The 23,327-nt window shown below is 35.2% G+C and overlaps 2 protein-coding genes across 6 annotated transcripts; both read left to right on the top strand.

Annotated features, from left to right (window-relative positions):
- Window positions 1–1,721: 1,721 nt before the first annotated feature.
- LOC127903900 (uncharacterized) lies at window positions 1,722–22,503 on the top strand. Of its 2 annotated transcripts, XM_024610483.2 has the most exons (15): window positions 1,724–2,162; window positions 2,283–2,353; window positions 2,691–2,832; window positions 2,952–3,209; window positions 3,469–3,643; window positions 4,482–4,543; window positions 4,631–4,794; window positions 4,922–5,019; window positions 5,423–5,481; window positions 5,573–5,707; window positions 5,789–6,039; window positions 6,128–6,278; window positions 6,588–6,663; window positions 6,742–6,795; window positions 7,390–7,775. In XM_024610483.2, the coding sequence occupies exons 2-15, from the start codon at window positions 2,295–2,297 to the stop codon at window positions 7,608–7,610; spliced, it is 1,905 nt and encodes a 634-aa protein (XP_024466251.2). In that variant the 5' UTR covers window positions 1,724–2,162; window positions 2,283–2,294; the 3' UTR covers window positions 7,611–7,775. The 2 variants fall into 2 exon arrangements, 1 of the variants encoding a protein (XP_024466251.2); XR_008060300.1 differs by lacking the exon at window positions 7,390–7,775 and adding an exon at window positions 22,408–22,503 and having other exon boundaries at window positions 1,722–2,162; window positions 6,588–6,795.
- Window positions 17,468–23,044, top strand: LOC7477078 (alpha-galactosidase). 4 transcript variants are annotated; one of them, XM_024610484.2, is made up of 14 exons: window positions 17,482–17,789; window positions 18,191–18,332; window positions 18,451–18,708; window positions 18,933–19,107; window positions 19,591–19,652; window positions 19,738–19,919; window positions 20,027–20,124; window positions 20,520–20,578; window positions 20,671–20,805; window positions 20,887–21,131; window positions 21,358–21,373; window positions 21,619–21,694; window positions 21,773–21,826; window positions 22,408–23,044. In XM_024610484.2, the coding sequence occupies exons 1-14, from the start codon at window positions 17,731–17,733 to the stop codon at window positions 22,626–22,628; spliced, it is 1,782 nt and encodes a 593-aa protein (XP_024466252.2). In that variant the 5' UTR covers window positions 17,482–17,730; the 3' UTR covers window positions 22,629–23,044. The 4 variants fall into 4 exon arrangements, 3 of the variants coding, with proteins under 3 accessions (XP_024466252.2, XP_024466248.2, XP_006378245.3); XM_024610480.2 differs by having other exon boundaries at window positions 17,493–17,789; window positions 21,223–21,373; XM_006378183.3 differs by having other exon boundaries at window positions 17,509–17,789; window positions 19,738–19,901; window positions 21,223–21,373.
- Window positions 23,045–23,327: the final 283 nt, after the last annotated feature.

Below are 23,327 nucleotides of genomic sequence, written 5' to 3'. Positions count from 1 at the left end.
TATGATCAGCACAGATAGCTGCCGGCAAGCTGGAGCAGGATTCGAGCATACTTGAGAGTGTGTTTGTTTCCGTGGTTGAGTCTGTGTTCGAAGCAAACCAGGGAAACAAATCGTTTGGTAAAATAACAAACGATATTTACTGTATATGGGACCCACCACAATTAACGTTCAAATCGCGGGTTAGCCAAAAGCAATATTCATCTGCTTCTCCCTTCCTGCCGCATCTGTGCATGTGCGATCTGCACAGTAAAGAGTGTAATTAAATTGTGAGTCGGGGAAGAAAGGCTCACCTGGTGCTGAAGGCTGGAGACGAAGACAATGGTGACGAAGACGATGGTGACGATCTGGCCAGAAGATATCCTATCTCGTTTTCTGTTTATCTTCTGCTTCTCTGGGTCCTCTCACTCTCTCTTCGATCTTGTTCTACTTTTTTTTTTCTTGTTCCCTCTCTGTTTTTCTCCAAACGATTTGGCCAGATGGAAAGAAACACGTTTGCTTCAAACGTTTCTCCCTGTTCTTGCATCCGTGTAGTTTTGCACAAGAAGTGAACAATGCTTGGTGAATTAATTCAAGTGAACAGTGCCAGCTGAATTGCACTTGGCATTGTTCACATGAACAGTATCTCCCGTCCGACCCCGTAAAAAAAATTATTTTTTTAATTGTGTTTTACTTGAAAAACTGATGTTTAATATTATTTAATAATATTACATAAATTAGAAGAAGATTGCACGATGATGTAATATTTGCAGAATTTGATTGTAATTTCAATTTTGTTTCTAATTATATTTTACCTGATTTTGTTGCATGCTCAAAAAACCATGGAAATTATAGTTCTTATCAAATGAATTTCATACATGATGAAATTGTAGATAAGTTAATTGAACAATAAAAAATATTTGATATAAAATATTATTTATTTAATGATGTAATAGTGGTAGTTAAATTTACAATGTTTAAATTAAAAACGATCAATATTAATATATATATTTTAGTTATTTTATAACCTCAATTTGAAAAACATATTTAACCAAACATATTAAACTATTTTTTATTGAATCTTAATTTAAACCACAATTTTAATCAAATATATATAAATACCAAACCAATCTTAAATAAAAATAATTTTTATAAAATAATTTTTTTTAAATCATAACCATAAAAACTATAACAATACCGAAAAAGTAATCTCTTCGCAGCCAGTCAACAGTTCAGTCTCCAGTACAATAAGCAGTTGTGCCAAAGACTAGAAGCTGTTTTTTTTTTTTTTGTTGATTTATTTATTGTAAATTACAAGTTGAAATTTGTAAGTTGGACAGCTATTGCTAATGGAAATATCGAAGGCTATCTAGAAGTTGGAAATAGCAAGTGGTAAATAAGCTACTGGTCAACACGCTCACAGCTGAATTATCTCTGTTCAGAAGAAAAGCATCTATTTAGCCAAGTGTCAATTGTGCATCGAAAGTCGAGTTCAGAAGATTGTTGGGATTCGAATGTATCTAGTAACAAGCTTAAGTGTCCTAATTTGATTCTTTTCTTCCACACCGACAGGTTTGTCGGATCAGTAACAAGCTTATGCTCCGACTGAGCCGCCGACTCCAATTTTAACACTTTACTTGTTTCTTCTTTTCAACTAACCAGACGACAACACCGTTTAATAAATATTTTTTAAGGATAAAAATTATTATTCCTTAGTAGGATTGAAAAGGACACGAGGGAACTTAGCATCACCGGCGGATTAAATAAGAAGAAAAAAGAGATCATCCATTTTCATCATCCCCACCACCCACCCCAGTTACTAATCAACACTGCATCATTAATGCCCTTAAAAAGATTTGATGGTTAGGAGGAAGGACCTGCATTGCATTTCAGTAATTATAATTAAGAAGAAGTGAACTCGAGACTGTGAGGATCCTACTGTGGAGCCATCTGTCTCTTCTTCCTCTCCACTTTCTCTCTTTATAGGTGCCTCTCTCTCTCTCCCCCCCCTATTATTTATCTCAACCTTTATATCTTCAACCCCGAACCAGAAAAACTGGACCTTTCGTTTGTTGGAGAAACTTGTAGTAAATTTCTTGGAAACATCATAGTCATTCACCCTTGCTTCATGTAATTACCAACCAAGCAAGCCTAGTGCTCTCAAGATTCCCAACAAAAAAACTTTCGTAAGTTTGGCTGCATCAATTCATAAATTACCATCTAGCTAGATTGGTTTAGAAAGTTGAAAAATTTATCTATATCATGTCTTTTACAACTCTCTAATACTTGCTGCATTTGCATTTCAGTATACTAAAACAATGAGGATCCAATTGCTGAGCTCTCTGTTTCTCTTCTCCTTCGGTTCTTATCTTTACAGGTGTTTCTCTCTTTATTTTTCTTCTCTTCACTACTGTTATGATTCACATAGGAGTTTTTGAGATAAGAAAACCCTTTTTACATTTGATTCTTGGAAGCAAGACAAGTACTTTCAAAATTTCTAACTAAATAGTACTGCAATTACATTCCCAAATTTTGCTATTTCGATGAACTGTCTTGTCTAGTCTTTGATGATCCTCATAGGACATTGGATTGAAGAATACACAATTATGTCTCATTTTCTAAATCCTATAATTGTTCCAACATTTGTTTCGAAGGCTTTCTTGGCCAAATATATTAGTTTGTGAACTTAATAATTTGTACAAAACCTGTTTTAGGGTATCATCTCAACCTGAGCACGCTAGCTTCCCACCTCGAGGTTGGAACTCTTACGATTCCTTTTGCTGGATTTTATCTGAAGAAGACTTCTTGCAAAGCGCCGGAATCATCTCTCAGCGTCTAAAGCCTTATGGATATGAGGTATAAAATGGTTGATGACTACAATCAACTTTTAGAACTTCTTTAATTACTTGAGCAATATGAGAATGGGAAAGTTTATTGGAATAGAAGTTGTCATTTATCTGCGTAATTTCATGTAGTATGCAGTGGTAGATTACTTGTGGTATAGGAAGAATGTTCCGGGTGCTTACCCAGATTCTCTTGGATTTGATGTCATTGATGAATGGGGGAGGATGATCCCTGATCCAGATAGGTGGACCTCATCCAAAGATGGGAAAGGGTTCACTGAAGTAGCCAAGAAAGTACACAGCATGGGTTTGAAGTTTGGGATTCATGTTATGAGAGGATTAAGTAGACAGGCATATGATGCGAACACCCTCATCTTGGATACTACCACGGTATTGTTCTTTATTATCAATTAGGATTCATTCTTCTCTCATCTTTTGTTTTCTTTATTTTTCTTTTGTTTTCATGTTTTTTTTTTCACCGGGAGAAGTATTTCTTCTCTTTTCCCTTGCATGCCCAGATTGCAGAGTCTTGCAAACTTTATCATCATAAAAATAGACTAGTCAGGTGAAAGGTCTGATATAAGGCATAAAGTTAACAATCTAATCGATTTGCTATCAAAAGTTAATGCTAAATTTCAATTTTTATTAGGGAGGTGCTTATGAAGAGTCTGGACGACAATGGCGGGCAAAAGACATAGGGATCAAGGAAAGAGCTTGTGCATGGATGTCACATGGTTTCATGAGTGTAAATACTAAGTTGGGAGCAGGAAGAGCATTCTTGAGGTCACTTTATGAACAGTATGCTGAGTGGGGTGTTGATTTTGGTAATTACTAATTAACTGAAACCCGCATTTTTCCATCTTACCCAACACATTAAGAAGTCTGTGACTCCAATAGGGTGTATCTCAAGTCTCAACATTTTCTAGAGAATGAATTTTACTTTTTACTGATTAAAAACGGTAAAATAATTTCTCGAAGTAGCGTTGCATCTTTTGAGAATTTCCATTATAGGAAGCATGGATGAATTATTGTTTATGTAATAATGTGGGGATTATATTATGAAGGTCCTGGAAGGACTCGATAGTAATATCGCAAATGAGTCTAGTAGAGTTTTGACCTCTTCAAGCATTTTAAGCTCGAACTAGCCTTAGGCAAGTTTGCAAGCTTCTTATGGTTTATTTAAGAACCTCCAAAATTTATCTTGAGCTCAAGGTTGTACACTCAGCCAAGAAATGAAAGTGCAAAGTTTGGATACACAAGTCATACTGACAGAACTAGTACCAAACCTGTATAGATATCAATTTTTGTGGAAAGAAACAAAAAAAAAAAAAATTTATTTCGGTAAAGGCTGAGCTGTAGTTTTTTTAGGATGCTTAGTTGCCCTGTTTGTGCTGAATATGTGTTTGTTTGTTTAAAATCTAGCTATTCTGTTCATCTATATGGAGTTGAGCCCAGAACTGGTCACAAACAATTTGGTTTGTTTGCTACTGTAAATCAAGCCAGGAATTAAAAAATTTGACTCGCATTTATTACAAAATTGTGAATTCCGTACATTTCAATCTTTCCTCCTGTTATTTATACCATTACATTTTCTTAGTGGCTTCATGTCAGTCTTTCTTTGTTTTAATAATTTTGATGTTCTTTTTTCTCTTTTATTTGCAGTGAAACATGATTGTGTATTTGGTGATGACTTGGATGTTGATGAAATAACGTTTGTGTCAGAGGTATACATCACTTTCTGGTGCATAAATTTTATGCTTCAATCTTTTCCGAATAGAGATGATGATGATATATGAAGAGCACTTGTTCAGGTTCTGCAAAAGCTCAATCGTCCCATTCTGTATTCTTTGTCTCCTGGAACTAGCGCGACACCAACCATGGCGAAAGATATAAGTGGGTTAGTCAACATGTACAGGGTAACAGGGGATGATTGGGATACATGGGGGGATGTTGCAGCTCATTTCGATGTTTCAAGGTGGATTAAAGTTTTCATGTTAAAAAAGAGCCTAAAGTTCAAATTATATGTAGATCCTTGCCCCTAATTGGTGCTTTTCTTCTATTCTTTCATTTTTTTTATGCAATATCTTGTTCTTCTACTTCAGAGACTTCGCTGCTGCTAATAAGATTGGTGCCAAGGGCTTGCTGGGGAGATCATGGCCTGACTTGGATATGCTGCCCCTAGGATGGCTTACAGATCCAGGTGATAAAAATTAGCAGATTGTTCTCTTTAATTCTAGCACATTTTAAGTAATTTTATTTTTTAAAGGGTTGTTGAGACTGAGTATAGGAAAGCTGATTGCAACATAGATTACTGACATATAAATTGAACGAAGCAGTGGAATGCTTGCTGTTACATTGGGGTAGCAAAACAGCATAACTTGTCCATGCACTCTTGTGTTTATCATGGTAATTAACAGGAACGACACACATCCTAGTGACAAGTCAATTGAAAAGTATACATTTGGACTGGTTTTTACCTTGGGTCTAGGGGTTTGCCACATAAGTTGCTGGGTATTCATGATTAACTTGAAAGTGTTTAAAGTAAAGAGTTCTACTGGAAAAGACAAAAACTTGAATAATCACATTGCTTTTCTGCATCCTAGGTTCTAACAGAGGACCATACAGAATGAGTAACCTTAATCTGGATGAGCAAAAAACTCAGGTGTGTACATGCAACTCTATATGTGCGTCAGTCCACTGTTGAAAAATTAAGCTTCTTTATTAATGACCTGATACAATATTTTCCTTCGCAGATGACTTTGTGGGCAATGGCCAGATCCCCTCTAATGTTTGGAGGAGATGTTAGAAAACTTGATGAGATCACATACAGTTTGATCACCAATCCCTTCATTCTGGAAATAAATTCTTATAGCACGAACAATATGGAGGCATGTGAAACAATGAGTTTTTGAGGTCTTTGGAATTTTTACTGAGTTTTTTTCTGATATATCATCGCATTGCACATGCAGTTTCCTTATGTTACTGGCACAAAGGGTTCTGCACATAAGACCACAGCTCACAGCCAAAGATCGAGAAGATGTTTGAAGGAAGTTGGCAAATCACATGCACAGTTTCTGGGTTTCACTAGCTGCAATCATCCCAAAGTTAATGGTTGGTCAATTGAAGCTCTTGACCAAGATCTTGACCAGATATGCTGGAAAGAGCACATGGGAAGCCATGAACCTTTATGCTTATACAAGCAAAAACCTCTTTTGTCTTCGTATGCACTTTCACCTTTCTTATTTAAGTTGTTCCAAACAACAAAGTACTATTATTTTCACTATGTGATCCTGTGAATGGCAATGTAGTGATGAGAGGTTAATTTACAATCAAGGAGAGCTCCATTTATTAGCTAGTGATGGAATGGAGTTTTGTTTGGATGCATCTCCAAGAAAGAAGCGTACTTCAAAAGAATTTAAGAGTGGTTCCTTCTCCCCTTGCAGATCAGATGCCAACCAGGTATATCTTCATTCACAGTTCCCTAGCATCTAACAAAGGCACAGAGGCTAGTATCCTGTAAGATTTTGGTGGAATGCAAAGGAGATAAAACGACATTAAACAATTTAACAAATACATATAGCTGGAATTTGGAGAAGTCTGATTGACAGTTGAAGCTCCAAATTAAAATGTCATTATGCATATATATTTAATTGGTTTGCCAGAATGCTTGTGTTTTTCTGCTCACAGCCAGTCTGCCGGGTGACATTTTTTTCTTGTGAATTTTACATTTACGAGTGGTATTTGAAAGCAAACTCTTAATTTCAACAGATGTGGGAGTTAAACAATAATGGATCCCTTATCAGCAGCTATTCTGGTCTCTGTGCAACTGTGAAATCAATTGACGGTATTATGCTAGAAGTTCAAGCTGATTTTCTATACGTACGATAAGGGCCATTTGATGAGGCTTCCTTGATATATGCAGCTAATGTTGGTAACCGCGGAGGAGTTCGCTCTTGGATTGCTACTGGTAGAAAAGGTTTATTGCCCCCCTAAAATCTCTATAAATTTGGTTTCCATTCTGTTACCATTCCTTTGCTGTTTTTGCTTTTTAAAAGAACCCAAAGAAGTTTGTGGTTTGATGAGAAACTTCACCCCTGAGATGGTTTTTCTTTTTTTGATGAGTATGTTCCGATTTTTGTTGAAGTTTTGACAGAGGTAAAACTCGAACAAGAGATCTCTACCACTGAGCCATATGCTCATCGGTTACCGTAAGATGATTATAATTGTCCTCCTTGGTGAAGGGATGCTATTTTCAATCTAACTGTTTTCCCCCCCCTGTAACTGAGGTGGAATATTGTCTGCTCTTTATCTATATTCATGCTTCATTGATTACGCAAATATATATTCATTTATCAAGTTCCAAGTTGCCTAATTTAAAGACAATTAATGATCTTCTGCTAGATGCCAACTTCTGTGTCTACCATGGCACTCTGGTAGTATCCAACCATACCTATGAAGTATGATTGATAGTTAACATGCCTACAGTTCATTGTCTGAAAACTTTTTTGGCATATCACATATGTATCTATTTCTCTTAATAATTAAGTACTGACTTTGCCTCTGTTTTTAGGAGAGATTTATGTTGCACTTTTCAATCTGAACTCAGAGAAGACAGTAATATCAGCAACGATATCAGACCTGACTAAGGCACTTCCTGGGAAAAACTTGAATGCGACGTCATGTTTCGGCAGAGAAGTTTGGAGTGGAAAAGATTTTGGAGAAATAAAAGATTCAATATCTATGGAGGTAGAGATCCATGGCTGTGCATTGTTTGTCCTCAACTGTCCCTAGTATAAACTGACACAGCAGAGTTCTTTCCTTTCTCTGTTGTTGTTGTGTGAGTGGAAAGAAGAGGTATCTGTTGTATCAGAGACAGTGAATTCATGTACGCTTTAAGTCGGTGCAGCCAAAATGATTATGCTACACCAGCTCCTAAATGTCATATTGATTTACTAATCTTCTTGTATCTTTCTGTAGACATTAAATAGTGCACTGCATCCTAAATAGTGCACTTCATCAAGAATCCTTCTGTAGACATCAGACCAAGTCCATTCCTTTCCTAGAAGAATACACATTCCTAGGATTAATGACGAGGGAACTTCAACCTGAAAAAAATAAAAAGTTATTTTTGAATAAGTTATTATATAAACTTTCCTCATAGGACATATTCCTTAACTCCTTTCAAAAAGCTTTTAAGGCTGCTGAGCAATTATTTTACCTTAAGCATCTTCTTATTGAATTTCCTCAAATATATTTATGGAGACTTGCCTTCTTAGTAGGGAGCACAAAAGTGTTTTGTGAAGTTTTTTTTACGGGTATGCTAGTACTCAAGGTTGTTAAAAACAAATTTTTAACTCGGCACGGAAAAGGAGTAATAAACTCGGATCGTAAAAATAGATCATAAAATCGTAAGGAATTTTAAAATACATAAAAAAATTTCATGCTACAAATAAAAATTCATACATAGTTTCAAGCACCTTGAAATACATGCTCCAAATAAAAATTCATATATAGTTCAAGCATCTTAAAATATATGGGTCAAATAAAAATTCATACATAATTTAAGTAACTTTTCATTAACTAATAATTAACAAACTTAAAATAAACAATCTGCTGGTGTGTCATGTAAACTAAAACCAGTTTCATTTCCTATGAGTTCAAGACAATATAAAAAGCTCAACATAAATTTAAGAACATAAAACATGGCGTACCCACTACTTGAAAATGCTATATGAGCTTATTGTCTGATATGATATCTGCTGCCCTGTTCATTTTATTGAGACCTCTTTGACTTTCTCGATGTAGAAGAAAACAAACAAGGACATAACAGAGAAGACACTAAAGCAAATTGAGCAAATATCCATTGCCATGTGGCGGCCGGTGATTGATTCCACTTGAAACAGATTTGTGGTCTTGTGTGCATCTGTTGTTTTCCCGTAAGCCACCTCGTTCTCATCGGCGTTATAGGCATAGCCTCATAGGCACAGCCTCATAGGCACGTATGTGTGACTGTACCCAGCCAATAGGCGCCAGACAGTTGGAGCATGGAGGGAAACATTTACTTCTGTTTTGGTGAAATCGTTCAATCAATCCTGAACTCGTGATTTTTTGCGATTTTACCCGATTTTAACAATTTCACCTGATTTCAACCCAATTTCATCTATTTTTGATTTTTTTTCAAACGATTCAGCACGTAAAGGATGTTTTGACTCTTAAAATCGCACTATTTTACGAGTCAAAACACGATTTTAACAACCTTACTAATACTAAAGCGTGCTTATAGCTTGACGCTAAGATCATTAAACCCTTTAATAGATTTTGGTTCCAAGTTGTTATATTGGGCATGCACAGACCCTCTGATGGTTATAGAAAATATCTTACACATCGAGTCACAATCTTGGATGACAAACTCTAAGCTACTGCGCATATTTTGTACTCCCTTGAAAATATAGTCCTTAGAGAGTCGATGTTCAATATGTATTTGGACAAAGGAGAACCTCTCCATTAATGGTGGCTATAGACATTCTCCTAGATATGCTCATGCATAAACCGTCGCTTAGTTCTTTATATGTTGGGCTTTTGGGAGCCTGGGGAGCTAGGCGTACGACGATTACAGTGACTAATGTTCGTCTCATAACAACCAGGGGAAGTTCGTTTAGAGTATTTGCTTTGTGCATGGGTGTCGCAATTATGCCAGTGATCCTTTAAGGAACTCCTGCGATTGTCATTCTTCCTGGTCTTTTTTAGGTAGTGTAATCATCTACGGGCTTCTGGTGCAGCTGATGGTCGTGGTGTTAAAGCATTGTGTGTTGTTGAGGGTGTTAAGACTTGTTGGGGTGAAAATATCTGATTTTTCCCTCGAGTTGCCAATATTGCCTATGTGAGGAGTTGCACCTCACTAGTGAGTTGTTAAAGCTCTTGCTGGGTAGGAGTGTCTATGGTAGTGAGTAGACTTGTCTTGCGTCCTAACCCAGGTGGGCATTGGTTGTATGTCATAGAATGACCTGAAAATGTCAAAAGTAAGTTTTAGGAAGAAATCAATGGTTTTTTTTTTATCATGTTCCCACAGACGGTGCTACTGATTAAGTCCTAAAAAAATCAAAGTAGCCTAGGACCAAGGCTCCCGAGTTGAATAATCGATTAATCAATTGGTCCTGACAATCTCATCCATTCTCCCTAGTGAAGATGGTTGATAGCTTATGCTTGATACTTGGTAGGTCAAAGTGGCTTATGGCTAATACCTGCAAAAGGTCCTCTTTGATGAAGGTGGAGACTCTCCGATGCTTAAATAAGTATCTTTTTAGAGAGAGAAAATACAATAATATTCTAGAGAGAGATGCTCTGAAAATATATATGCAATAGAGAATGAAGATTGTGAACTTTTGTTTAGAAGGTCTCATGGTGTATTTATAACTCATGAGTCTTGTCCTTTTGTGGAGAGGAGGGATTGAAGTGTAATTTTATCTTTGTGATATTTTGAGTTGTATTGTGGGTTGTATTCCATTCGTTTTATCTAGCTAAAAGATGGAGATATGACGGGTCATGAAAGACTTTAATACACCTAATGGTGTTGGCGGGGTGTAGACTTGTTTAATTAAGCCTGTTTGTTGAGAAATAAATCCTCTAAGATTTTACATAAAAATCTATAGGATTGATGACGTTTGATTCATGTATTATGTTTGAATTCATGGGCATAGCAAATCTGGCGATGCCTGAGTTATGATGACAAAAATCATCGGGTTCAACACTTTCAGGAAACATGTATTAGGCTCACCCCGTTGGCTTGGTAGTGCGCCAGGCCAAGCTACTGGGCTTGGTAGCACCTACCAGACCCAGATGGTGCTTGGGTCTAGTAGGCGCTAGACACAGGTTACACTTGGGCTTGACATATTGCCAGGGCCAAGTGTTCGGTCTGACATATGCTGCCAGATCCAAACATGGAATTGGCAACACCAGACCCAAATATTAGGCCTGACAGCGCAAGACTCATCTACAATTAGGTATGGCATTGGCCAGAACCAAAAGTAATTGGGTTTGGTCAGCTATAAAAAAAATAAATTTTATAAAAGGACCTAAAAAGATCAAAGTCAACATGTGTTAACCTTTAAAACCTATGAATTTTTTTAAAAAAGTAATAAAATGACATCCAAAAACAAAATAAACACCAGTAAAAAGAGTGGAGTCAAATTCGACATGAAAACAAAATTAAAATCAAATGATGAGGGTGAAATTAAAATAAAATTTAATTAGTGGAAGGATATAAAAATATCAAAAGAATGAGGATTGAATTTGATTTAAAAATCAAATGAAATCTAATGATTAATGAAAAAATTAAAAAAAAGAATCAATAAAATAAATAAAATAAACAACAATACTAAATAACATATGAAATATAAATAGTAGGGCACTCTCATACTTTGACCAACCATTTTTTCTTTTAATTAATATTCTATATTTATGAAAAATAAAATTTATTTTAAATCAACTTGATTATCATAAAAAAAAAAAACCAAAATAAAAAGATGGAAAACCCCGGGGAAGAAAGCTTTATTTTTGTTGCTTCCTATCACAATTTAGTAATATAATTATGCTTGAAAAGTAAAAATATCTAAAAACCCCTCGATGAAAGTTAATATTTTATTTATTTATTTATAAGTCTAATTAAGTCATTTAACTATTAATAATGAAAATAAAAAATCAAGTTTGTTCTTAATTAATTTCTAAATCAACTCTTAATTGTTAAGTCAGTATTTTAGTTTCTTGATAATAATAACTAGATACATTTCCCGCAGCGGAGCGGGGTTTTCTTTTGATTGTTGCGGCACGGGCCTCCCAAACGGATGTGAAAAGAGAGATGACATTGAATTAAACCGCATTCTATAACAGTTGCAAACACAGAACCAAAATAGCAGTTCAACATTGAAGAAGCTATTCCAAAGCTTTCTTAAACTACAAAATTGCAAGCACAGAATCAAAAATAGCAGTTCAGCTAGCATTCAAGAAGCTATTCAAGCTTTCTTGAACCACAAAATTGCAAGCACGGAATCAAAAATAGCAGTTCAGCATTCAAGAAGCTATTCCAAAGCTTTCTTAAAATATGAAGAGACAATAAAAGAGATATTAGCAGATATGTTCAGCAGGTGGCATTGTTCATCAACCAGAATAGAGCACAGCAATATGTTTAACTGACCCAGATAAAAGGCTTCGGACTCGGGAGGTGGGAGGTGACACATTAGAGGCTGATGCCGACTTGGCAGTGGTCGGAGCGAGGATAGAACAAGCAGCTTTTTGTCAGAAAACAACTTATGTCTGCTTGTGTTGCTCAAATGCTGGTAACGCTGGATGGCCATTGATCCTGTGGGAAAGAAGCTTCGCCAGCGTTGTTAATACAGGGAAGCAAATGAAACCATAAGGTGCTAACTGGAAAGCAAAATATTGAAGGGACGACATGCTAAAATACAATGCATTGGAGCAAGCAGAGGAGCGAAGGCAACAGGCTTAAGTTTGGAGACAAATTGGAGAGAAAAGTCTGCACCTTTCACCTTTCTGTTTATAAATTTTCTTGGATCCACCATTTACACTATATACTTTTCGATATATTTTTCCCTTCTCCTGGAATGCAAATTAAGTTTTAGTCATCCTGAAATGCAATTAATTTAGGTAACTAAATTTGTTCCTCACTTGAAAAGTTCTATAACACTCATTAATCAGTATCCTAATCACTGTGATATCGATCTGTCATTTGGTTCCTTTTATTTTGTTTCGGAGTTCTATGTTAAGCCAATTAGTTAACACAAATCCTAATGGATAATAGCAAATTTATTGTGATATACTGATATCTATTAATTGATTTTTTTTTATATTTATTTTCAAAGTATAATGAAAATGTAATTTTTTTTATATAAAATATGCATGAAAGTTTCAGAATTTGGCTATATATACATATAATAAAACATATTTTTTATATTTTAAAAATGAAGAATTTTTTTAGAAATTTTTAGATTTTTTTTTTGAAATTTCAGCGAAAAGCAAGTATTTAAGATTGAGTTAGTATCTTACAATATAAGTCTACAGTCTCGATATTAAGTGAAAAAACTAGAAAAAAAGTGTGAAGAACCCACAAAAAATTCTAAAATGATCCCTGGATTCTTTAAAAAAAAATTGGGCTTTTTTAGCAAAAGCTCAATCCTATAAACGTAACCCACAATAGAAACAACATAAGCAAATCTAATGAAGAAAAACAAAGAATACCATTGTAGAACCCAAATAACTTGAATGAGATCATTGAATGCCTATTTAATCTTCTTAGCTATTAACCTTATAATAAGCTCAATTGACAAATGTAATGAATCATGTGGTATTCATTGATGATTTTCACCATTCCCTCTCCTTAAAAGAATTCGACCTTTAATCATTACCTTGCTTGCATGTTGACTTGATTTTAAAAGATATATTCTAAAGTTGTAAGATATATTAGTAATGACCCTCACACATTCCTTTACATGTTTGCATTTAAAGATATATCACTTCACTTGTATCTCTCTCTTAACTTGGATTTTCTCAATTTTATTCCCTCACCCTCTTGCCTTTTACCACTTTTAAATAATATCTATATGAAATTTTTCTCAAGGCTATCGATTTCAACAAAACCAATTTTAATCAACTTGATTTTGTGATTTGATCTTTTTTAATAAATATTAGCAGAAACGTAAATAACAAATAACTCTCTCTCTCTCTCTCTCTCTCTCTCTCTATATATATATATATATATATATATATATATATATATAATTCAAAGAAAACACAACACTAAGCTAAACTACAAAATAAGCTGAAATTCAAGACATAAGAACCAGGGTTCGATAATTTTGAGAGAAAACCAAACCTAACAAAGGAAACAAGACTCAAAACATGAATAAAAAATGAATTTAAAGATAGGTACATAGATAAAACCTAATTTTAAAGCTAAGCTCTGATACCAATTTATGTTAACTCGGAGGGTAAAAACCTTATAATACACAATCAAGATTGAACACAACCTGAGAAAATAAAAATCAAGTTTGGAAATACATGATTTAACGATTACCTAAACCAAAAAAATATAGTTATTGGATGAAGATCTCGACCTGTTAATTATAATGAATCACGAATAGAAGGTATAAGGTTGAAAACCTTGACTTGTTGATTATAAGGAACCAACAATCGAAGGTATAAAGATGAGCGCTACAAAGAAGTAATCTTTGATAAGTTTTAAAAGTTTTATAAAGAATCAAGAGTAAGAGTAAACTCTCACACATAAGTTTTGTTTCTGAATAATTAATTCATCTATATAAATACAAGTGAAATAACCTTATTTATATTAGGTACAATGTACTAACAAGGCTGAAAAAATAACAAAAAAATCCAAATAAAATAAGAAAAAGAATCTTAAATCGACTAGAAAAATATTGCATATTTTGAACACTAACTTCTAGGCTTTATAAAAAGGTTTTCCCAATATCTGATCGTTACAACAGTCTAATGAACCCCATATGAAAAAAGGTTTTTATAATCTTGGTAAAATTTTAGCCCGAACAAATGATTGAATCGAAAATTATGCCTATTAACATAAAATTAGACATTATAAAAATAAGTTCAACCCATGTGTAAGTAGAAAAATAAATTGAATTCGCAAGTTTTGTAGGAAATAAAGCCCAAATATCTTGAATTATCTTATTAGATGCCTCTTTAATCTTCTTAGTTCTTGACCATGTAAAAGGCCTAATTGACACATGTAATGAATTCTCTGGTGTTAGTTGATGATTCTCATCAATAATTAACAACCTAAAAAAGCAAAATCAGAGCAAAATTGTCATGTGTAAAAGCGATCGAGAAAAAAAATGTATATAGAAAAATATCCAAAATTAAGAATATTTTATTGGAACCCTAAATCATTAAAAATCAAAAGATTGTTTAGCAATTTTAAGTCTAGTATGATTTATGATAAATTATTAAAAGGATCGTGATAATCTTATTACTGTTTGTGCTGTAAAAGAACTCTTACAAAACTATAAGAGAAAACTTACCCTGTAACTGTTTCTCGTGTTGCTCCTTCTTGTTTTTCAAACCCATCAATAAAACCGTGATTCTCAATTCCCACCCTAGTTCCTAAATTGAAACACAAATCACAAACCTAAAACCATGGAGCCCTAATCCTAATTCCACCCCAATTCCCAAATTTAAATTCAAACACAAATAACAAATCTTAAACCATGGAACCCTCTTAACTAATTTTTTTCCCATTTAATATATTGTTGCCAAATTAGACAACCCCTTAGAATAACACTCTTTTTTTTTCTCTAAGCTCCCTCCTTTGCATTTGTATCTACTCCTTATTTCTTGTCTCTCTTTTTCCTAGTTGAAAAGTAGGAGGAAGTTTTTAAAACTTTTCCTCAAATAAGCCACACAACCTATGATAAGATTGAGAAAGAAAAAAAAGGAATACACCACTATTTGAATCCATAATAGTTATATCTCTAAGTCCACAATAAATATTCGAGCCCTTCTAGCTTTTTGTTAACTTTTTTAAGGATAAAAGTTATTATTCCCTCAAGTAGAGTTGAAAAGGACACGAGAAGACTTACAATTCTCAACACGCTAACATCATTGACAAATTAAAAAATAATTTGATTATCATTTATCATCATTATTTTTATAACTTGTTTTTTGGTTATTACCCAAATTCATCTTTTTTCTTTCAAAACAAATCCAAAAAAAAAAATAGAGATTGATATTTTGGCAAAAGCAGGCTGAGGAGGATTACAAATATACAGAAAAATCAAGCTGCAATTTTGGATGGAATCGAGAGCCTAATTGTACCTCATTTTACCCAAAACGAGAGAGACAATGCAGATTCAAGGTCAAATTAAATCATTATTGGACAAATCTGTATAAAAATTAAGCATAGGGACATAATTAGATTCTTAAAAGGCCAATTTGATTTAATCATGGACTAAATTAAAGTTTAATTATGTTTAAAAATTAATTTGGGTTCAATTGAAGAATTTAATTAGGTGCAAGGACTTAATTATCTTTAAATGAGTCAAACTAATTTTATTAGGAGCTTAATAGGTGAAAAATTAAGTTTGGGAGCCCAATTTGGGCTTAATTGATAAGATTGGAATTTTAGGAGACCAAATTTAATTTTTTTCAAGTCAATTGATTGAAATCAGGGGTAAAATTGCAAGAAAATCAAAGTTTTGAGGTCAATTAAGGACTAAATTGAAGAAATTCAAAGCCAATGATCATTTTGAAAAAGGTGTCAAACTCTGGGAACCCAATCGATAGAAATCAGGGGTGAAATTGAAGAGAATTGAAAGTTTAACGGTCACTTAACAGTAAAATTGCATAAATTCAAAATCAAGAACCAAGATGAAAAAAGACACTGAAATCCAGGGCTGAAATTGAACAAAATTAAAAGTTTGAAGCCAATCAGAGGTGTAATTTGGAGACATCAGAAACCGAAGGATTTAAATGAACTTTGCCAAAACGATTCCGTTTTGAGGTTGACTGTTCATCTTCTGCTCTAGAGAAGCTGCTCAAGTGGCCTCCTTCCCGAGGCGTTTTATGCTTTATCTCTCCACTAAATTGGACAAAAGTTACATGAAAATGATCACCTAGCACCTGGCTACATGCCAGTGTTATCTGTTCTACCTGATTGATACCACAGTGGCTATAGCACTGCCTCAAAGTGGCCAACCTGACCAGCCATTTTCCTGTAACAAATCTGACAGCCCATGATAGCTACTTTGAGCTAATGGTTGGGATCCTACCGGGTCGAATTAAGAGCCAAGATTTGGCACCAATAGAGACGAAACATCCCTCATCCACCTCTTTATAAATATGAGTGGATTTCATGGACCGAAAAGGGGGAAATTAGCCTTCCCCCCCATTTCTGCTGCCACCATGAACTCTCTCTCTCTCTCTCCACCGTGGCCTTCAGCCACCAACACCCTCACCACCGACTTAACCACTACCATCTCCACCACAAGCAACTGCCCGACCACCTCACATAATAAGCGCACAACCGAGCTCTCTCTCTCTCTCTCCTCTGCAAACTTCTCCTTCTTCCTCCTCTAGCAACCCACTGCCGGCGTGACCACCATCCTCTCCACCAGCAGCTTCCCATACCAGGTAAACTTCTCCCTTCTTCTTTCCTTCGTTCCCCCCTCATCTTCGTTATGTATGCAAAACGGTAATTCGTTCAGCATGCAGAGCTTTTGGGGGGGATAATTCCTTTCTCGAGTTTGGATCAATCTCGTGCCAGCCCAGCTCATCCCAAACCAAAAAAAAAGACCAGAACTGTTGGGTTGACATGAGTCTAACTCTTTTGGGCCGAGCCCAACCAGGCTGGGCTCAGCCCATATAAATGGGACGACCCAACCCAATATATTTAATAATAATCTGTTTTATAATAATAATCTATTTTATTTTTCTTCTTCTAATTTTCTAATAGTGATAAAATATATTCAGTTTCCTTACATAATATTTGGTTCCTTACATTATTTTAAGATTGTTCTGCAGGATATTATATTTGATTAATTCCCTCATATACTATATCCGTTTTCCTTGGATCATAATTTAGTTTGAATATTTGTTTCCTTTCATGTACTTAATTATATAGGCCATAGGAATTTAGATATACTGACGATTTTCATAAATGGGATGATGTCATGATTCGGTGTTGGCTGCATGATTTTTTGGGTGCCTCATCTGATACCATATACTTTCTTTCCTAGTTGAGTGATGCTAAACCTTTTACAGTGTTTGACTAATTAGCCTTGGGTATGTTTGCTCTATATGAGATACGCTCTCACCTTGTCGTAGATAGCTAGGAAGAAGGGTTGCCTTTGCGTTTCAGTATACTAAAACAATGAGGATCCAACTGCTGAGCTCTCTGTTTCTCTTCTCCTTCAGTTCTTATCGTTACAGGTGTTTCTCTCTCTATGTTTCTTCTCTTCACTACTGTTATGATTCACATTGGAGTTGGCTGGTAGATATATTCCAGTGTTTGTTGTAAATTTCCTTCTCTGGTTTTGAGATAAGAAAACCATTTTTACATTTGATTCTTTGAAGCAAGACAAGTACTTTCAAAACTAAAAAAAAAAAAAATTACTAACTAAATAGCACTGCAACTCATTCTTAAATTTTACTATTTCGATAAACTGTCTTCTTTAGTCTTTGATGATCATCATAGGACATTGAATTGAAGAATACACGATCATGCTTCTTTTTTTTCAATCCCATAATTGTTCCAACATTTGTTTTGAAGGCTTTCTTGGCTAAATATATTCGTTTGTGAACTTAAAACATTTGTACACAACCTGTTTTAGGGTATCATCTCAACCTGAGCACGCTAGCTTCCCTCCTCGAGGTTGGAACTCTTACGATTCCTTTGACTGGATTCTATCTGAAGTAGACTTCTTGCAAAGTGCCGAAAAGATATCTCAGCGTCTACAGCCTTATGGATATGAGGTATAAAATGACTGATGACTACAATCAACTTTTAGAACTTTTTTAATTACTGGAACAATTTGAGAACGGAAAGTTTATTGAAATAGAAGTTGTCTTTTATCTGTGAAATTCCATGTAGTATGCAGTTATAGATTACCTGTGGTATAGGAAGAACGTTCCAGGTGCTTACCCAAATTCTCTTGGATTTGATGTAATTGATGAATGGGGGAGGTTGATCCCTGATCCAGATAGGTGGCCCTCATCTGAAGATGGGAAAGGGTTCACTGAAGTAGCCCAGAAAGTACAGAGCGTGGGTTTGAAGCTTGGGATTCATGTTATGAGAGGATTAAGTAGACAGGCATATGATGCGAACACCCCCATCTTGGATACTACCACGGTATTATTCCTTATTATCAAAGAGGGTTCATTCTTCTCTCTTCTTTTCATTTTTTTTTCAGCAGGAGAAGTATTTCTTCTCTTTTCCCTTCCATGCTCAGATTTTACAGTCTCACAAACACTGTCATCATAAAAATAGACTAGTCAGGTGAAAGGTGCAATATGAGCTCAAGTTTCTAATCGATTTGCTCTAAAAAGTTAATGCTAAATTTCTATTTTTATTAGGGACGTGCTTATGAAGAGTCTGGACGACTGTGGCGAGCAAAAGACATAGGGATCACGGAGAGGGCTTGTGGATGGATGCCACATGGTTTCATGAGTGTAAATACTAAGTTGGGAGCAGGAAGAGCCTTCTTGAGGTCACTTTATGAACAGTATGCTGAGTGGGGTGTTGATTTTGGTAATTAATAATTAACTGAAACCTGCATTTTTCCATCTTACCCAACACATTAAGAAGCCTGTGAGTCCAAAAGGGTGTATCTCAAGTCTCAACATTTTATAGAGAATGAATTTTTCTTTTTACTGATTAAAAATGGTAAAATAACTTGTCAAAGCAGCATTGCATCTTTCGAGAATTCCATTTTTGGAAGCATGGAAGAAATATTGTTTCTATAATGATGTGGGGAATGTATGTTGAAGGTCCTGGAAGGACTGGATAGTAATATTGCGAGTCTAGTAGAGTTTTGACCTCTTCAAGCATTTTAGGCTCGGGCAAGCTTCTTATGGATAGTAATTTTGACTCGTATTTATTACAAAGCTGTGAATTCTGCACATTTCAATCTCCCCTCCTGTTATTTATACCTCTGCATTTTCTTAGTGGCTTCATGTCAGTCTTTCTTTGTTTTAATAATTTTCATGTTCGTTTCTTCTCTTTTATTTGCAGTGAAACATGATTGTGTATTTGGTAATGACTTGGATGTAGATGAAATAACATTTGTGTCAGAGGTATACAGCACTTTCTGGTGCATAAATTTTATGTCTTTAATCTTTTCTGAATAGAGATGATGATACATGAAGTGCACTTGTTCAGGTTCTGCAAAAGCTCAGTCGTCCCATTCTGTATTCTGTGTCTCCGGGAGTTATCCCGACACCAGTCATGGAGAAAGATATAAGTGGGTTAGTCAACATGTACAGGGTCACAGGTGATGATTGGGATACATGGGGAGATGTTGCAGCTCATTTTGATGTTTCAAGGTGGAATAAAGTTTTCATGTAAAATAAGAGCTTAAAGTTCGAATTATATATAGATCATCGCTCCTAATTGGTGCTTTTCTTCTATTCTCTCATTTTTTATGTGATTTCTTGTTCATCTACTTCAGGGACTTTGCTGCTGCTAATAAGATTGGTGCGAAGGGCTTGCTGGGGAGGTCATGGCCTGACTTGGATATGCTGCCCATAGGATGGCTTACAGATCCTGGTGATAAAAATTAGCAGATTGTTCTCTTTAATTCTAGTACATTTTAAGTGATTTTATTTTGTAAGGGGTTGGTGAGACTGAGTATAGGAAAAGCTGATTGCAACATGGATTGCTGACATGTAAATTGAACGAAGTAGTGGAATGCTTGCTGTTACATTGGGGTAGCAAAATTGCATAGCTTGTCCATGCACGAGTGTTTATCATGGTAATTAACTGGAACGGCACACATCCTAGTGACAATCATTGAAAAGTAATACATCTGGACCTGTTTTTTCCTTGGGTCTAGGGGTTTGCCACATAAGTTGCTGGGGTATTCATGATTAACTTGAAAGTGTTAAGAGTTCTACTGGAAAAGACAAAAACTTGAATAATCACATTGCTTTTCTGTATCCTAGGTTCTGGCAGAGGACCATACAGAATGAGTAACCTTAATCTAGATGAGCAGAAAACCCAGGTATGTACATGCAACTCTATATGTGCGTCCGTTGTTTGTTAAAAGATTAAGATTCTTTATTGATGACTCGATACAAGTATTTTCCTTCACAGATGACTTTGTGGGCAATGGCCAGATCCCCTATCATGTTTGGAGGAGATGTTAGAAGGCTTGATGAGACCACATCTAATTTGATCACCAATCCCTTCATTCTGGAAATAAATTCTTTTAGCACGAACAATATGGAGGCATGTGAAACAATGTCTTTAAGAGGTCTTTGGAATATTAACTGAGTTTTTTTCTGATGTATCATCGCATTGCACATGCAGTTTCCATTTGTTACTGGCACAAAGGTTTCTGCACATAAGACCACGAATCACAGCCGAAGATTGAGAAGAAGTTTGAAGGAAGTTGGCACATCACATACACAGTTTCTGGGTTTCACTAGCTGTAACCATCCCAAAGTTAACGGTTGGTCAATTAAAGCACTTGACCAAGATCTTGACCAGATATGCTGGAAAGAGAGCATGAGAAGCCATGAACCTTTATGCCTATACAAGCGAATTTTGACTTCGTATGCACTTTCACCTTCCTTATTCAAGTTGTTCCAAACAAGGAGTTATTATTATTATTTTCACTATCTGATTCTGTGAATGGCAATGTAGTGATGGACGGTTAATTTCCAATCAAGGAGGGTTCCATTTATTAGCTAGTCATGAAATGGAGTTTTGTTTGGATGCATCTCCAAGAAAGAAGCGTACTTCAAAAGAATTTAACAGTGGTTCCTTCTCCCCTTGCAGATCAGATGCCAACCAGGTATCTCTTCATTCACAATTCCCTAGCATCTAACAAAGAGGCACAGAGGTTAGTATCCTGTAAGATTTTGGTGGAATGCAAAGGAGATAAATCTACATCAAACAATTTAACAAATACATATAATTAATTGGTTTGCCAGAATGCTTGTGTTTTTCTGCTCACAGCCAGTCTGCAGGGTGACATTTTTTTCTCATGAATTTTACATATATGAGTGGTATTTGAAAGCAAACTCTTAATTTCAACAGATGTGGGAGTTGAGCAATAATGGATCCCTTATCAGCAGCTATTCTGGTCTCTGTGTAACTGTGAAATCAATTGACGGTATTATGCTAGAAGTTGAAGCTGATTTTCTATACATACGATAAGGGCTATTTGATGATCCTTCCTTGATATATGCAGCTAATGTTGGTAACAGCGGAGGAGTTCGCTCTTGGATTGCTACTGGTAGAAAAGGTTTAATGCCCCCCTAAAGTCTCTATAAATTTGGTTTCCATTCTGTTACCATTCCTTTGCTGTTTTTTTCTTTTTAAAAGAACCCAAAGAAGTTTGTGGTTTGATAAGAAACTTCAACCCTGAGATGGTTTTTCTTTTTTAGATGAGTATGTTCCGATTTTTGTTGAAGTTTTGACAGAGATGAGACTTGAACAAGAGATCTCTACCACTGAGCCATATGCTCATCATCGGTTATCGTAAGATAATTATAATTGTCCTCCTTAGTGAAGGGATGCTATTTTAAATCTAACTGGTTTTTTTTGTCCTTGTAACTGAGGTGGAAAATTGTCTGCTCTTTATCTATATTCATGCTTCATTGATTACGTAAATATATATTCATTTTATCAAGTTCCAAGTTGCCTAATTTAAAGAGAATTAATGATCTTCTTCTTCTAGCTGCCAACTTCTGTGTCTACTATGACACTGATCTGGTAGTATCCAACCATACCATGCTGAGTTCATTGTCTGAAAACTTTTATGGCATATCACATGTGTCTGTTGCTCTTAATAATTCAGTACTGACTTTGCCACTGTTTACTCAGGAGAGATTTATGTTGCACTTTTCAATCTGAACTCAGAGAAGACAGTAATATCAGCAACGATATCAGACCTGACTAAGGCACTTCCTGGGAAAAACTTGAATGCGACGTCATGTTTCGGCAGAGAAGTTTGGAGTGGAAAAGATTTTGGAGAAATAAAAGATTCAATATCAATGGAGGTAGAGATGCATGGCTGTGCATTGTTTGTCCTCAACTGTCCCTAGTATAAACTGACACACAGCAGAGTTTCTTTCCCCTTTTCCTTCTCATCTTCGCTCTCTGATGTTGTGTGAGTGGAAAGAAGAGGTATCTATTGTATCAAAGGCAGTGGATTCATGGACGTTTTAAGTTGGTGCAGCCAAAACGAGCCCATGCATCGCCGGAATCCTTGCTAGAAATTCAGATGGTCATCTCCGTTGTTGTTAATATAGAAAAACTATGTTAAAAATAATATTTGTCAGGTTTAGAAAATTGTTGATGAGAGTTATAGAACTGTAAATCAAGAATATGAGGGGTGTGATTCATTTCAGATGAAATAACATTCGAGGGAGTCCAAACCAATTTGATGTAAAATAAATTAAAGCCTGATATTTTTTGGGATGATTTTGATGTAAAATAAATAAAAAAACAAGTTATTTTATTTTTTAAGAATTAAAATTCGACACGTGTGAAATCCAATATAAAAAAATAAAGCTTTTTAATTAATTTTTTTTTTATATCCGTGATAAGAAAGAAATATACGGTACTACGATATCAGACGGTCACTATCTAACTATTGTGCAGTCGTCAATTTCAACCGACAAAGAGATTCAAATCACTATAATTTCTTCAATCACAGTGAAACAAGGTTGTTCAAAATTCAAATCACTGTAATTTCTTCAATTATAATAATTTAATAATAGAGAGCTATCTTTTTTGGACAG

This window comes from Populus trichocarpa, chromosome 10 (genome assembly GCF_000002775.5).
Source record: "Populus trichocarpa isolate Nisqually-1 chromosome 10, P.trichocarpa_v4.1, whole genome shotgun sequence".
Taxonomy (NCBI): domain Eukaryota; kingdom Viridiplantae; phylum Streptophyta; class Magnoliopsida; order Malpighiales; family Salicaceae; genus Populus; species Populus trichocarpa.
The sequence above is the reverse complement of the archived record's forward strand: the minus strand, read 5'-3'. Positions and strand labels throughout refer to the sequence as shown.